At 42.1% G+C, this 17165-nt stretch overlaps 1 protein-coding gene across 1 annotated transcript in view; it reads left to right on the top strand.

Moving 5' to 3' along the window:
• C8a (complement C8 alpha chain) overlaps window positions 1-17165 on the top strand; it is a 55228-nt gene that overhangs the window by 21107 nt on the left and 16956 nt on the right. Inside the window, 3 exon segments of the mRNA XM_028887926.2 lie at window positions 3212-3401; window positions 5167-5367; window positions 6018-6258. Of these exon segments, the coding sequence (XP_028743759.1) occupies window positions 3212-3401; window positions 5167-5367; window positions 6018-6258 (632 nt within the window).

Below are 17165 nucleotides of genomic sequence, written 5' to 3'. Positions count from 1 at the left end.
TCACACTGAACACAGAAACCAGTGAAATGGTGCTATCGCCTCCAAGCAGTTGATATTTTGACATAATTCTGTACTTTTCAAGGTCTTGGAAACTTTTCTTGATATTTTAATCCTAATTTAAGCATTTCCCAGCTTCAAATTTTTATTTATTGTTAAATGTAGAATATATACTTGAGGTAAACCTGGGTCTTCATGTGCTCTACTTATATGCTGGCACCTCATCCAATGAATGGTCCTCTGTCTGTTCCCTCCCTAGAGCCGACCTTGTAAAATACGGTTCAGGCACTTCCAGATTAGGTTTAAAAATAGGTTAATACCATATACTATCTGGGAAATAAACCTCTATGATTGTCTTAAAAATGCAGGTAGTACTTATATAAATATGATCATGATATACATCTGTTACCCACTTTTGTTTTTTAGCTAAAAAATGTTGTCCATACAACATACTTTGATCATGTTTCTATTCCCTCCTGCAAATCATCCAAGATGTCCTAACTTTGTACCCATCCAACTTTATGTTCTCTCTCTTCCACAAACAAGAAATAAATTTTGATCTTGTTTTGTTGTTGTCACACTTTTAAAACTGAATACCATTTGATGATTTCCTCTTTAAACACATATTCTCTATCTCATTTTAAAAAAGAAACACAGTGTCATGTAACAAGGATTAGCAATAGTCTGAAGGCAAAATCCTGTTGTCTTTATAAATAAAGTTTTATTAGAACACAACTTTCACCTTAAAATGGCAGTTAAGGAGCAACAGTTAAAGCCTATATCCTGTAAGGTCCAACATATTTACTATCTGAACCTTTATAAAATATGTTTGCTGACTCTTTTGTAATTACAGGAAATTTTATTTGACTACCTCTCACTGAAAGACAACTAGATCCCTTCTCATTGTGGTAGCTACTTTTCTTATAATATCTGCAACCAAATTATCTTCAAGAAGCAACTTAGGGGGAGTAGCCATGAATTTTGGCTTGTGGCTTAAGGGTGCAGCCCATCACAGGGGGAGGCATGGCCACGGGAGTGCCCTGCAGATGTGATGGCAATGCAGTGAGGCTGCTTGCTCATCGCTTGACAGATTCAGAAACAAGAGAAGGGGGCTACAAACCTCAAAGCCTATGCCCCAAGACACACTCCTCCTAGTGAGGCCCGCACATGGAAGGGTTCACAACCTCTCGAAACAGCACCTTCATCTGGGGACTAAGTATTCAAACTAGAGATCCGTTCCCATCCAAAACGCAATTCCCATCCCCCCTCTTACAAACAGTGCTACAAAGAATATCCTTGTCTGTGGGTTCTTCGTACAAATGCATAGATTTCTAATAGTGTAGAGTTCTAACTGCGCCTTTCTACTTCCGCTGGGGCTTTCCCAAATACAGTAGGCCTAATGGTTACTTTTGAGGCCCACTGTTGCTCTGAGTTTTTGTTTGGTATGTTTCAGAGGCTGTGCTTTTAAACTTCAGACAGAAACACGCTCAGTGGGTAGGCAGATAAAAGTTGGAGGGTGGAGATAAGGGCACAGAACCTAGACTTTAGTGTCAAAAACAACTTGAAGGAAAAAAAAAAACCCATTGTGACTGTAGGTGAATTATTTCATCTTTTTGGGCTTCCGTTTCTGCATTGGCAACGTTGTCATGAGGTCTAAAGTTAATGTGTGTTAAGTGTCTAGTTCAGTATATATTCAATTCATCATAGCTATTATTACATCACATCTAATAGTGAGGAGGAGGTGGAGAAAGGAAGTGGAGATGGACAGGCGCACACATTGAACTTCTAAGCTATGTCAGGTGCTCTGTAACTACCCATTTATTCGTTGAGGTAGGTTAAAGTCACCGTTTACCTTTTGTTCCCTTTCATCCATTGTGCCCGTCACAGAGTGCATAGACAGTCATTGGAGTGCCATGCCAAGGTAAGTACTGACTGCCAGGAAGCCAGGGACACGTGACAAGAGCATTCAGAGAAGGCCATATGGAGGAGGCAACTTTTGAGTTGAGTCTCAAAGGCTACATAAGAGTTTGAGAGGCAGAAAGAAGCAATACTTTTATTATTTGTTGTGTAAGAGACTTTTATGTCCAGTCTTAAAACTTTTAATCATCTCTAAAGTCTATGGTATGGTGACAAAGTCACAGTTACAGGAAGTGGCAGAGCTGGAAATTACCCAAGAGTCTTCCTGATAGTCACACTGTACAGTTTTCATCCCAGGCTGCCTCAAAGACAATGGATTTTTCTAAGGATTAAAGCCTTACACATATGATTATTCAAATTCGCTTTCTAGTATTACAGCCTTTTTCTGAACTAATACTAACAATAGCAATAGAGGTGTCTATCAAAGTTACTTTTCTATTGCAGTAATTAAAACACCATGACCAAGGCAACTTATAACACAAAGTGTTTAATGTGGGACTTATGGTTCCAGAGGGTGAGAGTCACTACCACTCATGGCAGGGAGCATGGCAGCAGGCAGGCAGGCATGGTGCTGAAGTGGTAGCTGAGAGCTTACATCTCACTCGCAAGCAGGAGGAAGAGAGTGCTAGCTGGGGATGGCAGGCATGGACTTCTGAAACCTCAAATCCCAACCCCAGTGACACACCTCCTCCAACAAGGTCACATCTCTTAATATTAAAATCAAAACATTTTAGCGACCTGGGGACCAAGCCTTCAAATACAGGAGCCTATGGGGTCATTCTTATTCAAACCATGGCAATATCTATTCGGTATAATATATGCTACCCTGTCTATGATGCCTTTACATGTACTAATGTATATCTAACCCTAGGAGGGTGGTACTATTACTAACTGCTTTTAACAAATGACTATAGTGAGGCAGAGAGATGGGATGATTTGCCTGAGCTCACACAGCTATCTGTGGCACTACCTTAACTGGCTTCTATGCTTGAATTCTTAATAACTGTTCATGTTGTCCCTTAACTTAACAGCTAATCAGAAAGGCCTCCTTAGGACACTGGCCAAGATGCTCTGGTTAAAGGCTCCCTGGGGGCCCAGGCTTAGTCCACCAGTCGCTCAGTATTGCCTACTCTCCCTCTGTGCCCTCAAGGTACTTGAAGGAACCCCAGGGCTCCATCAAACACACTCAGTGAAACCAGCTCTTAACCTACCAGCTACAACATATCCTAGAGGATGATGTGTTACATTTTCTTTCCCTTTGCAAAGATTTTTCCAAGATGCTGTTTTTCCAACTTAGGTACAATATCCTCACTGAAGAGGTAGCCCTGAGTGTGTATGATGCCAAGTATTACGGCGGCCAGTGTGAGACTGTGTACAATGGTGACTGGAGGAAGCTCCAGTATGACCCCACCTGTGAGCGCCTCTACTATGGGGATGACGAGAAATATTTTCGGAAACCCTACAACTTCCTTAAGTACCACTTTGACGTAAGTTTGATGGAGATGGAGGGAGATTGCTTGCTGTGGAGGCTTTTATTTTCCACAGGGCTTTCCAGTGAATGAAGGCTCCTTCATATCTGCTGCGCGTACGTGCTCAGTGTTGAGGCTGATGAGAGCTATAGCTTGAACACAGTCACCAACTTCTGGATCTTGGCTCCATTCCCAAAGCAGTGAAACAGATCTGGGCCGCCTTCTCCATCCCTATTCCATGACATGGCTCTGTTAAACTCTAACTACAAAAGACAGTGAGCAACTCATGCACCATTTCTCCCTGGGACACTCTTCCAATCTGAAAGGTGGGATTAGGATTGACCCCTACTCCCCACGCTTCACCAAGAGTGACTTAGAGCTGTCGTTTTCATACTTTTCTTCTTAATATGATTTTTTAAAATGTTCTTTTCAAAGGGGCTTACAACCTGCTGGTAGTCTGTGTGGCTCCCCATTTTTAAACCCCTGTGGTTTCATGGTCACTCAGACCATCATCACAAGGCTCATAGTAAGATTCAGAGCCAGCTCAAGGCCACTTATTTCCTTACTTTCAACCTAGGGAAGTGTTCATACTGAAAGCTTGCTGTGTGTGGCCAGATCTTCCATGTAAGTTCTGCCACTTAATCTTCATAGCAGTAACATGAGATACACATGTCAATGTCCCTTTCAGATATTAGAAAGAAAACACAAAAGAATACAGCCTCAGTCCCAAAGCTGTACTGCAATAGTTGGCAGAGACAAGATTCTCACCAGATCTGTCCAAACTAAGGCCAGATTATGCATCACTTAGGAGATTGGATATATATGCTATATATATATATATATGACCCATGTACATTAGACCTGCACAAATCTACAAATGCAGATGGAATGAGCAATTATCTAGACACATCCTCCCCGCTCTCAAGCTACTTAAGAGAAAAGTATTGATAGGAAGCACTGGAAAACATGTGGGGTCTGTTTTTAAGACATTTGCTTCTCCAGTTCTGTGGTCACTTGTATTGGATATCAGGCTCTGAAAAGTCATGCTGAAAAACACTGATAATGCCATTTTCCTAATTACAAGGAAGATCTAGGGTCTGTGTGCCAGGCAAAATGGATAGTCTAGATATAGTCACAGGGTTCTGAAGTCTTTAAGGCTAATGTATCTGTCTAAACATCACAGACTCTCAGCGACTCACTGATGAAGGCACCATCGCAGCATGTGTCTTTAGGGTCACAAGCTCCGAAAGGTGTACTTCTATGGCCGTGCTTAAGTCAACTAGTAAATGCAACCTTGTCGAGTACAGGGGAAGAAATCGCTGAACATTTGTGGGTTGCACTAAATCCCACTTGCTGGGATTATTATTATCCTTATAAGCCTTCTTGACCCCTTTTCACCTAGGTCAATGCCCAGACATGGCTTTCAGCGACCCTCCAAAGTTCAAGAAAGCAGCCATCCTTCATAAAAGATGAGCAACCCCTCACCCTCAAGAAAAGCTATGCTTTGAATATAATTGACATTTTAACATAATTATCTGCATGCAGGAACAAGCAAGCGTGTATGTGGTGTGTAAATAAATATCTCAGAAATTCCACTCGACACCTAGAAACATTGCTGTATTTTCTCTATTTGAGCAAGCGTCAGTCTGATGCGTGGATTAGCTTCCCACAGGAGTCACACCAATCTGGGTTTTCAGATAGCATACGAAGCAAAGATTCTGAGGGCACATATCAGCTGAGAAGCATGCACAAAGTTTGCTAACGTCTAGTTTTCTCTTTCCAGGCCCTGGCAGATACTTTAATCTCCTCAGAGCTCTATGATGATGCAAATGAGCTCTTTTCTAAAATAAAAACGGACAAGTCACAGTCAAATGGCATAACCTTTGGCATAGGCCCAGCAAAAGTTCCTATAACACTGACAGCGAATGTATCCTGGTCCGACAAATCTTCGTTCATGGAAGAGTTAAGCAAGTATAATGAGAAGGTATTGGAACATAAAGTCTGCATCTTGCAGTATTCCATAATCTACACTGAACACGTAGTATGTTAATTGCATTAAAAAGTACAGTAGTAATTGAACCTTAATTTGCTTGTGTAATTGGAAGTGTCTGATCAGTGGTGATCATGTTTGTTTTTTATTATGCCTTTGCACACAGACTCATCATCACAAATGGAATAGAGCTACCCTCGAAGACTAGAATGCCTATCATTCTGTACCCCCCCCACCCAATCTTTGCAGGTTTACCTAGAACATATAGGAAAACACATAGAATGGCTGGATTAAAGAAAACCAGCCTGGCCCTCTAAATTCGACAGACAAGGTTTCTAAAAGAAGACTTATGTTTTCAAATAGATAAGAAGTTTTGTATGCTCATCTATCTAGCAGACATTTGCCCCTCGGTACCTAACCCATGTGGGAGTTACTGTGAACATGACCTGGGTGGGGCAAAGAACAGAGGGGAATACATGAGAGAAGTCTTTTGTACCTTGGTATCCAATATGTGCTTGTCAAATCTAAGAACATTTTCTTCCATGTGTTGATGACTGTGTTTTCCTCAGCTACTAAAGGCTGACCTTTATGTTCACCTCACATGTTTTTGTTGTTCTTTTGCCTCATTTGGATGCTGTTGGAAGAGATTCAGCTTCATGAGAGTGTCTACAGAGGTACAGACCGCACATTTTAAGATGAGGAGGCACAATATTGTGCTGGATGAAGGAATGCTGCAGTCACTGATGGAGCTCCCAGAGCAGTTCAACTATGGAATGTATGCCAAGTTCATCAATGACTACGGCACCCACTACATCACCTCTGGGACCATGGGTGGCATTTATGAATACGTTCTGGTACTTGACAAACAGAAAATGAAAGATGGCCGTAAGTAGATCCAGAGCGACATGCGCAGTGGGCGTCCACACATTGGGACGTGTGTCTTTGTTTCATTTATTGTTGCTGGGATGCAATACCCCACCAAAAACCAGGTAATTGCTTTGGGAAACCTTTTCCAGTTAGATAAAGAATGTATACATGTGTACTGTCATATTAAAATACAAAATAAGCAACATAAGGTCATTATAAAAAGAGCTTCATAATCTACTCAAGTGAGTCCTTTTTCAAGTCATTCAAAGAAAGGGAAGGGAGGGAGGAAAGAATCAACATCATTGAGCACTTAATAAATTGCTAGCATGACGGCTTATATTCTCATTTAATTTTGGGACAACACTTAGAGGATGGTGTTGGACAAATGTTAGACACAAGAACACTGAGGCTCATCGGGGAGGTGAATTACTTTGCCCAAGGCTGAAGAGAATCCGACCTCAGAGCCTTGGACCTGTGGTGCTTCTCTTGTGGTTTGGGCTCCTATCTTTAGTGTTGGATTACTAATGAGTTGCCTGCGGTATCTGGTGCCCCCTCCTCTTTAAAATAATGTAGGGCAGAAATGGGCTTCCAAAGTGGTTAATATTCAAAAGGAGCCCACCAACAAATTGTCCCGGGATAATTACCTCAGCTCTGTTTATAGAAAACCATATGTCGATAATAGCACAATTTGCTATTTGTGAAGGGCTGATTTTCTATAAATCCAAAAAGTTAGTGTTGCTTTTCTATAAATATGGAAATGTGCTAATCATCACCTCATCTGCTGGAGACCGCTAATAAATCAGAATGTCATTTACATATTAACCTACAAAGAACAAAACCATCTCTACCTCTTTCCTTTGACAAACAGCAGCGTTCATACCCTTTCTCCTAAATGATGTCTGCCTGGTTTGCTCTGTCGTCCCTCCCCATTCCCTTTCTTCCTAGGTATATGCCTTTTTCCCTATCTCTACTCTTCTTTGTCCCTGTCCTTTCCACCTTCTTGATCTCTATGACTTTAATTTATAGTCTATTAAGTGCGCTTTCTATTAGACATCCTAGGTGGTCCACTCTCATGTTTCACATGGCTGACCTTAGTATGGAAAGAGTTCAGTAAACACACTGGTTTGCACTGGGGACTCCTTTGTCCTTGGGTTTGATTCAGGATGCACAAGGCTGTTTTTCTTCTAATATGTCCTTTAGATCAAATGCTTTTTTCCAAAGACAGCATGGCACCATGCATTAAAAAAAATCAAGAGGAGACTGTACTTGGGGGAGGCAATGTAAGTCTCCAGTGTGTTCCTAAACCTTCTTCAAGCAATGCTTCTGACAGCCCTCTACCCTCTGCAGGAACCATTATGGCTGTGGCCTAGAATTTAGGTATCTGGACATGTTACTTTTTTTCCTTTCATTCCTTCTTTGGCACTCACCATTTGTCCCTGGGCTGGGCTTTAACAGGGAGTGAGGAGCATGTTCTCCATTCTGGCCTGTCTGGAATGTCATCAAGTTGCAGTTTTCCTAGGGTGGGTGACATTCTTCAGTGATCCTGTTCTGATGGTTTCTATATGCTTTCTCTTTCCTCTGCATTAGTTCTCTCTTGTTCTGTAAGGCTAATCCCTCCAATTCCTCCTGACCGGACAAACATCAGCTCACCTTTGTAGGCTCCCTCCCACTCTGGCCTGCCTCTACAATTTCCTCAGTGTTTGTGTGTTCCTATATTCACTCACATAGCCATATTCGATGTGTTTGTGTTGTGTACCAGTTGAAAGAGACCAATATGATCCTCATTTGTGTAAATCCCAAATCCTCCTCCTTCTTGGTGAGGCCTGTTGGCTTCCTTCCAAAGTCCATGTGGCCATCTCACCTCCCGACTCTGTTGCTACCCATCTTGTGCAAACCACTGACATCCCTAGCTGCCTCCTGCAGGAGTACAATGGGCTTTCATGTTTCTCTCTCACTTATTCTCTTCATCTCTGGTCATCACCACTGCTCTATGGGATTCTATGTAGTTGGCTAACTTTAACCCAGGGTCTTCTTATAGGCTCTCCCCTCTGTCTCAACTATCCCTCCCTCTGAGGTTTTTCATAGCAATGTTCCAATCATTCAGACCTCAATTTCAAAGCCAACATTTCTGAGAGGCCTCTCTTGACCAGGGAGGCAAGTTCCTCTTTTTATATGGCCCTATCTTAAATTTAGGAAATCACTGTTCACTCCCTAGTTGGCTTGTCCTAATCAGCTTCTCTGTTGCTGTGACAAATACCATGACCAATAGTAACTTGGGAAGAAAGAACTCACTTGACTTACACATGACAACCCATCACTGAGGGAAGCCAAGGCAGGAGCTGATGCAGAGACCATGAGGACCACTGCTTACTGCTTTCTCAGCCATCCTTTTTATGTAGGCCAGTCCCATCTACTGAGGATGGCACCGCCCACAGTGGGCTGGACTGTCCATCATAATTAGCAATTAAGAAACTGTCCCACAGACATACTTATCTTATGTAGGCAAGTCCTATACACTACCATACGGCAGTACTCATTTGTTTATGCTCACTCGCCCTCTTTCTGAAATGTGAGTCTAGGTAGGTACTTCTATTTTGTTCTTTTCTGCAGATATCTTTCCCAGCACAGTTCTTGGACCATAGCAGGGATTTAATAAGTGGCACTGAATCCATTCATCTATCTATCTATCTATCTATCTATCTATCTATCTATCTATCATCTATCAATCATCTATCTATCCTACCTATATACCTACTTACCTATCAACCTACCTACCTATCTAATCTTCCCCAGCACAGATTGGTATGCTTGTTGAAATCTTCTCATATCAAGGATATCCATGAATGTGCCCTACACAGCATGTCTAATAGAAACTGCACTGAATAGAATATATGTTCAGTTTATAAATCTTAAAGATAAGATACTGACAAAATTTCAAATTATGCTAAGGGCAATGTGTACAGTAACATTAACAGGTTGTAGAGATAAGGAATGATGGCACACATTGGAAGACACTCGCTTAGCTTTGAGTGTCCTGAGATGGTCTCTCTGAGGAGGGAAAATCCAAGTCATGCTAAGAAGTAAAGCCTAATGAAGACATCTGGATATTCTTGGCAGAATGGGCAGCTCTGAGAAAGACCCTGCGAGTAGAAGGAGTATAAAAGGCTTGAGAATGAAAAAAGGCATGTGTGCTTGAAGCCTTTGGGCAAAGGGAAGAATAACAGGAAAGGATTAAGGTTTTAGGAGGTGAGGGCTGGAAAAATAGCTAAGGTGTAGAGTGTATATTGCTCTTGCAGAAGACCTGAGTTCATTCCCCAGCATCCATGCTAGGCAGCTCAAAACTTCCTCTAACTTCTGCCTAAAGGGGATCTGACACCCGTGGCTTCTGTGGGTACCTGTACTCATACATTCATACTCCTACACAGCCAGGCACACATGCACATAATTAAAAACCAATAAATGAACCTTAAAAAGAAGTATAGAAAGGCCCCCAAAGACCCAACTGACCATAGTAAGAAGGACAGAACATATCTGCAGTGACATGGGTGGCCAACAGAGTGCAATGTGGTCTATCACATGTGGCTGTAGATTGTTTGGGTGCTATGTAATCACAGATAAAAAGGAGTGAGGGTGGACTCAAGGAGGACACACAGAGGCTCTTGCTGATGTCCAGGTAAGAGATAAAGAACTCAGGTAGAAGAACATGACAGATTTGGGGCATGTGATGGCAAATCTTGATTGCATTATGACATGCTTAGGGCGTTCGCCTTCAATGGTGCTGCCAGAAGCAACCACAGCTTCTCTTCTCACCTTGTGTGATCCTCTTCTGAATTCAGAGATGCCATCAACTCCCCAGCTTCCCAGGACAGACAGATAGGAAGCAACTGACATCTATAGGTCACCATCTCAGGCAACTTGGTATGAGTTTTCTCATTCATCAACGGTCCTAGGAAAGCAGAGGTGTTTCCTTAGTTCTAGTTAGTGAAGAAGACTCAAGGTATTCTGAGTTAAAATTCCCATTTCCCCTTTCATGCCAGTTGCCTTTATTAGGCCTCTTTTCTCTGTCTCCCCATACATCATTGGTTACCCATCCTGTATTCACAATCAATCTCCATCTCCCCTGGCTGGTCACTTCTTCCACTGGTTAGACCGCTTTCTGTTCTTTCTGTCAATCTTTCCAGTGAAGCAGACACTTAGATGAGGAAAGGATCAAGGGTGGATGGGTATCCCAAAAATGACTTGGGGAATGAGGTGGCAGTGGTCTGCTTTAGACCCTTCTTTTTAGCCAATGTAGATAGGATTTGTGACATTTGTTTCAGCTTTGGTGACCTTGGTCCCTAAAATACAGCTTGAAGTAGGGAGTGTTTCTTGTCAATTAAAGAGTTTAATCTTTGTAAGGGAAACTCTATATGTAGTAGGAAGTTAAACTAATATACCAAAGGCCTCCCAGATTGACAGTTCTGTGGGTTTGAGGTATATTAGGAATGCTTTGCAAGGGGATGGAGGAATAGCTTAGAGGTTAAGAGTACTGACTGCTCTTCCAGAGGTCCTGAGTTCAATTCCCAGCAAGCACATGGTGGCTCACAACCCATCTATAATAAGATCTGGTGCTGCCTTTGTATACTGTGAAAATGCATTGCTTTCATTGTTAATAAAAAGCTGATTTGTCAGTGGCCAGGCAGAAGTATAGGCAGGACAACCAAACTAAGGACTGGAAAGAAGGAGGGCAGAGTCAGAGGAGTCATAGCAGAAGCAGAGAGAAGCAAATGGACATGCTGTACTGAGAAAAGGTACCAAGCCATGTGGCAAAGCATAAATTAGAACTATGGGTTAATTTAAATGTAAGAGTTGACTAGTAACAAGCCTGAGCTATTGACTGAGCATTTAAATTAATATTAAGTTTCTGAGTGATTATTTGGGAAGCAGCTGCTGGCACAGGAAAACTCTTCCTACATATGTTATCCAACATGGAGCACAAACCCACAACCCTTGGATTAAGAGTCCCATGCTCCACCAATTGAGCAACCTGATGTTCTCTTCTGGCCTGCCGGCATATACATAATAAATAAATCTTAAAAATATAAGATTAAATAACTTTAATCACAGCACTTGGGAGGCAGAGGCAGGTGGATCTCTGTGAGTTCGAGGCCAGCCTGGGCTACAGAGTGAGTTCCAGGAAAGGTTCTAAAGCTACACAGAGAAACCCTGTCTCAAAAAAACAAATCAATCAATCAATCAATCAATAAAGTGGTTTGCCAGGATCTTAAAAAAAAAGATTGCTGTTAATGCTTTGCTGAGAATGAAGGCAGAGGCAGAAGCCTCCTGTGGTCCCATCAAAGCCAGCATGCTGGGTGGTAACATGGAATTCTTGTCCTCAGAGGACCGTTGCTTCTCACCCACAGTCTGCTGCTTAGAAGCAGAAATGTCACATCTCTGAACCTCAGTTTGCCAAAATGTTATATTAATGTTATCATAATTTTAAGAGGCTATTGTGTAGTTGAGTGTGGTGGTGCAGGTACTCAGGATACTGAGGCAAGAGGTTTGCTGGGTTTAGACTACATGGAGGGATTCTATCCCAGGAATAAGGGAGAGCGGGTGGCCAGTGTGAGGATTAACCGATGTAATGGTTACAAAAACACTATGAGGAATAAAGGGCCATCCAAAGATAGCTACTGTTGTGGGTTGTGATTTCAAGGGGGCTCAGTCAGGTCCTAAAGGCGTCTGAATTAAAACAGGCCTGTTGTGGTGCAAAGAATCCAAACATTGAAGTCAAACACCCAGGTGGGGTGTCTTGATTCTAGATGACTCTGACCAAAGTACTGGATTTCTTTGCACCTCAGTTTCAAAGCCTAAAGGAAGATGATAGCAAAGGTTTATTCAAGAATGATTCCATGTACATGGTAACACGGGAAACATTCAACAGATATTTTCCCCCTTTACTGTACTATATTAATACAATTATCTACATGAACAGTTAAAATCATGGGACTAGTTACTTATTAATTGCACAATTCTGTGAAGATTACTTAATGATTTGAAATCCAATTTCACCTGAAAGCTGGATATATAATCCTTTCCCTCATGGTTAAGAGAGGAGTAAGTGAACTTATTTGTAGAAAGCATTTAGTGTAGTGGCCAGACTACTAGGAAGCACTTGGGAAACTTTAATTGTTGAAGTCAGTTCTGGAAGGCTGCTCTGCCAACTACTAGACCACCAATCAGCTCCCCAACTGAAGTCAGGTCTGCATCAGACTGTGGGGGTCATGTGTATCTTTAGTACTGATCAGCCCTGTGCTCCACATCAGTTAATGTCTTTGTACCCGAGTTTCCTCTTCTTCCAAATGAGGCAGTAACAGAACGCACTTCATGGATTGTTTTAAATATGAAATAAAACTATCTATGTGAGTGCCTGGCCCAGAGCCTGACATATGGAAATTCAGCAGTGTTACCTATTTTTGTGCTATGAAATTTCTGTTTGTCTTGGTCTATTTTCTGGTTCTATAACAGAACACTTGATGAGGTTAACTTATATAGGAGACCGATTTAGGACTCATGGTTCTGAAGGTCAGATAGTCTGAACAGCTGGCATAGGTTAGACCTCACATCGCACCACCACTTCGCAGAATAACAAAAAGGCAAGTGGCCATGAGGAAGAGACAATCCAATGTTAGGAAGAGCGGACCCACCCAGAGGACAAAGGCATTAATTCCTGCTGATGACACAGTCACTTAAGAAAGCCCCTTCCTTCCCTCTCCCAACACTGTGACACTGAGGAGAGAATTTCAACATGAGAATTTGCAGGGGAGGAACTATATTCAGAGCATGGAAGTGCCATTATTACGATGTGCTATTATTCTCAGCCTTCCAATTTCTGAGTGCAATCTTAACTGTTCTCTCATCTATAAAGTGGGGATAATAAGAAGACCGATATCATGGGGTTCTGCAGCTGGCCAGTACTGAAACATTGTTCAAACAGAAGGGAAATCATTACCATTGTGTCCTGCCCGCAGTGGCTGATGTTGCTGCTGTAGACCTGGAGCCCCAGCCATCATGCCTCCTCCCCCACCTGCCCATTTTTTTGATCAAGGTCATTCATTTCTGTCTCCAGAGCTTCATCCAGTTTTGGAGGGTCTGCTCTTCCCATTTGTCAAGGTCACTTTGGATGCTCATCACTATCTTTCAAAGTGCTAACAACTCTGCCTAAATCAGTGTGTGTTTTCCATCATCCCTGCCCCTGATGGATGCCAGAACACAGTGGCCCTGGAAAGGCCCTTCCAGCAACAGTGCAGTTCATCTAGCCCTTCATTGATCAGCCTCTTCCATCATGGTCCTTGGGCCAGCTGACCACCACTAGCAGACAAAGCAGAACAAGCCACGAGGACAGAATTAATTATAGCTTCACTTGCTCTTCCTCCCGCCTTCCTGCCTGCCTTATTCATTCATTCCTTTAGCTCTCCATTAAATAAACATTTGTTAAACACACTTAACACGGGAGGCACTGTCCAGATACCAACATGATTAATAAGTGTTCTCACTCATCAGGGGGCTCATAGAAGGTAGCGGGTTTTTCTTTGTTATAATCTCCTGATTATAGTCATGGATGATTTACTTTGTGGGTAGCCAAATGAGTTGCCACCCAAAGTGACTAATGATTTAGATTCTCATTCATGGTACTTAGAATCAACCAAAGTATTTGATTTTAATAAAATATATTTACACGTAGTAACACCCAATATTTGTAAAGCAAATATATAATCACATCTGGTATTCAAATTAATCTTTGTAATAGTTTCATGAGGAATTGTGTTATTATTTCCTCTCATTTTTTAGAGAGAAGGCCGAGGCCCAAAGAGCTCAAGTAAACACTGTAACGTGACTCAGTGCTGATCTGAGGTCTTCTGAGTTAGAGTTTGTGTATCTTCCAATATGTATCCCTTTCCCATATGTTAGTACATTCTGCCACTCATTCTGATGTTATACACCACCACAGACCTAACAGTAAGGCCAACCAACACCTACTGGCATTTCCTGGGAGCTTGACGCTGAGCTAATAACTTAAAATTCACTATTTTTGTTGGTCAATGGTGGCTCACACCTTTAAGACCAGCACTTGGGAAGCAGAGGCAGGCGAATCTGTGAATTCTAGGCCAGCCTGGTCTACAGAGTGAGTTCCTGGATAGCCAGGCCTACAGAGAAACCCTGTCTTAAAAAATCACTATTGCATTTAATGAGCAGACATTTGTAAAAAGGATAATAAAATATATAAATTACAAAGGACTAAGGTCTAGCAACATCAGATATGTTTCCCAGTGTCAAGCATCTATCTCAAAGATATATATCTATGTGTCACTGGAATCAGGTGTCAATCTTGGAAACTGTATTTTTTAAAAAAATTATTTTTCTCTGATACATTACATCCCAACCACAGCTTTCCCTCCCTCCCCTTGTCCACTGCTCCTCTGTTTCCTTTAAGAAAAGAGCAGGCCTCCCAGGGATAGCAACTGAAACATGGTATAACAAGATGTGATAAGACAAGGCATAAACCCTCATATCAGTGCTGGACTCGGCAGCTCAGGAGGAGGAAAAAGATCCCACAGGCGGGCAAAAGAACCAAAGACATCATTACCCCCAACTAACAATACTATAATGTCTCAGGATGTTGTAACCTCAGGTTTTTTCAAACCATAGACTATAGTCCATTAGTAGATTGTCAAAGCAATTCAGTAGATCATGACCAGCATTAACGTATGCACAACACACTAAAATATGGCAGGATGCAGGATATGAGTGCATCACTCAAAATACAATTAACTACTGAAACTTCATTTAGCTGAATGCGTGGAAGTGGGACCACAATGTAAAATGTATTTCTTACTTGTGAGATCCTAATGTAAAATATATTTGTTACTTTTAAGGGCAGTCAAAAGAGTATTAAAAATTATATACTAATGTGGTAGCCTCTGTTGATTATGAACATGTAACAAACCACTCTAAATAATGGGGGAAAAAATCACCAACAGGTACAAGAAAGGCACCAGATAGTATATTAGTTCCCATTCTCCAAAGAAACAAAATCAATAACATATATTTACCTAGATGTTTGCACTATATATATATATATATATATGTGTGTGTGTGTGTGTGTGTGTGTGTGTGTGTGTGTGTGTGTGTGTGTGTGTGTATATAATTAATGAGATTTACTATAAGGAATAATCTCACAATTATTGAGTATGAGCAATCCCCAAATCTTCTGTTAGCAATCTGGAGGTCCAGAACAGCCACATACATTGTAAATTTACACTGAGCACCCACAATTACTAGTACATAGAGGTGCGGCAGGCAGATCCCTGCCCTAGAGAAATGTGCTGTTAGCTGGAGGTACCTAAGAGCACCATTCATGAACAGAAATGGACACAGGCAAAGTACAAAGAGGAGAGCAAGCCCTTCTCTTCCACCCTTTCCAGTTTCCGGCCTCTGAAGACAGTCACACCTTCAGGGAGTTGTATGGGGGTGGCTGGAGCAGTAAGTAGGGACCAGTAGGGCGGATGTTAGAGGGCCAGTGTCCAGGCTCACTCCATCGCTAGATTCTGTTGAGGAGGCTTTGTCCCTGCATCTGTGTTGTGTCAGGTAGAGTTGTGATGACAGTAGCCAGGAAATGAAGTCAGTGTTGGACTTAAAAGCTAGCTGCAAGAGCCATGAGAAGATGAACACTGACCTGGAGGGTTCCTGATGCTGGTAGTGATGGCTAGTATATGTGAGTGTGCTTCGGCCTGGCCCATAGTTCATTTGACCTCTATCCAGGTTGCTGCGCTGTACTGGGACACACATTCAACCCTGAGCATTCTTACATTCTCTTTGGGATCCTGGACTCCCTCTCATCCCTTCCTCACCTGTCTGATGTTCGCTCATCTTTAGGTCTCTGCCTAGCTTCTGGAGGATTTTCTAAGTAATCATTCTGTCTCCTTTTCTGGGCTGCATGCCTGTCTTTAAAAGCTTCAGTGGACTTTGGACTAAGATATATGTGCCACTCTATTGTATGCACCTCTTTCCATATGCATCCTATTATTGGTAAATTTCCAGAGTCCTGCCTGAGGATGGAGGCTGAAACCCAGCAGAGGGTCAGAATGCTGTACTTGACATACATTCTCTGTAGCTTTCCTTACACTCTGCAGAGGCAGGTGTTTTACTAAAGGATCTCAGGTCCACTGGATAGTGAGGAGGGTGAGATAGACAGAAACTTGATTGTGAAGAGTTCTATATTCATGGCTAAGCAGTCTGGATGGCTCAGCAGGTCTTTTGCTGTGCCCGCTAACTAACCAGTCACCCTGAACAGACAGTCACTGGATTCTAACAAGCTCCAGGCTTTATCCCCAGTTACCATGACAACCAGACTTCACGGTGATGGATGGTATTGATTGACTGACAGACTCCTGGTGTCTTGGCTCTGTCCCCATTCCCCTTAAATCATTTGCATACACATGGAACGGAGAGACACGAAGTACCATCCTTCTGACTTTGTCCTGATTTTGAATTTCCACTTCTAATATCATTGAAAATAGCTTCATACTTAAAGGAGAAAATCTGAGATGTATCATAATTCTTCCCACCCTTAGCTTTGCAGGCAGTATAGCATGGCCTAGAGAGCACAGGCTTTGGGTACCCTGGTCTATCCTCCTTGGATATTTACTTACCTGTAATCTGGGTTTGCTTGTACTGCCTGACCTCCCCCATGCCCCAGCAGATTATACTTAAGTGTTGATGAAGAGAACCTGTTGTTATCATGAATTCACCTGCCTACTCCAGTTTCACATCTTCCACATTGAGAATCAGTAACCCAGAGGCTCCATGTAGCTTGCAGCTTTTCCCCAAACAGCATAAGTGGCAGTATTTGGCCTTTACTGACATCTCTGTGAGCAGTTAACATA

Source organism: Peromyscus leucopus, chromosome 2 (genome assembly GCF_004664715.2).
Source record: "Peromyscus leucopus breed LL Stock chromosome 2, UCI_PerLeu_2.1, whole genome shotgun sequence".
Classification (NCBI taxonomy): domain Eukaryota; kingdom Metazoa; phylum Chordata; class Mammalia; order Rodentia; family Cricetidae; genus Peromyscus; species Peromyscus leucopus.
Note: the sequence above shows the minus strand (reverse complement) of the source record. Positions and strands in the feature narration are given on the sequence as shown.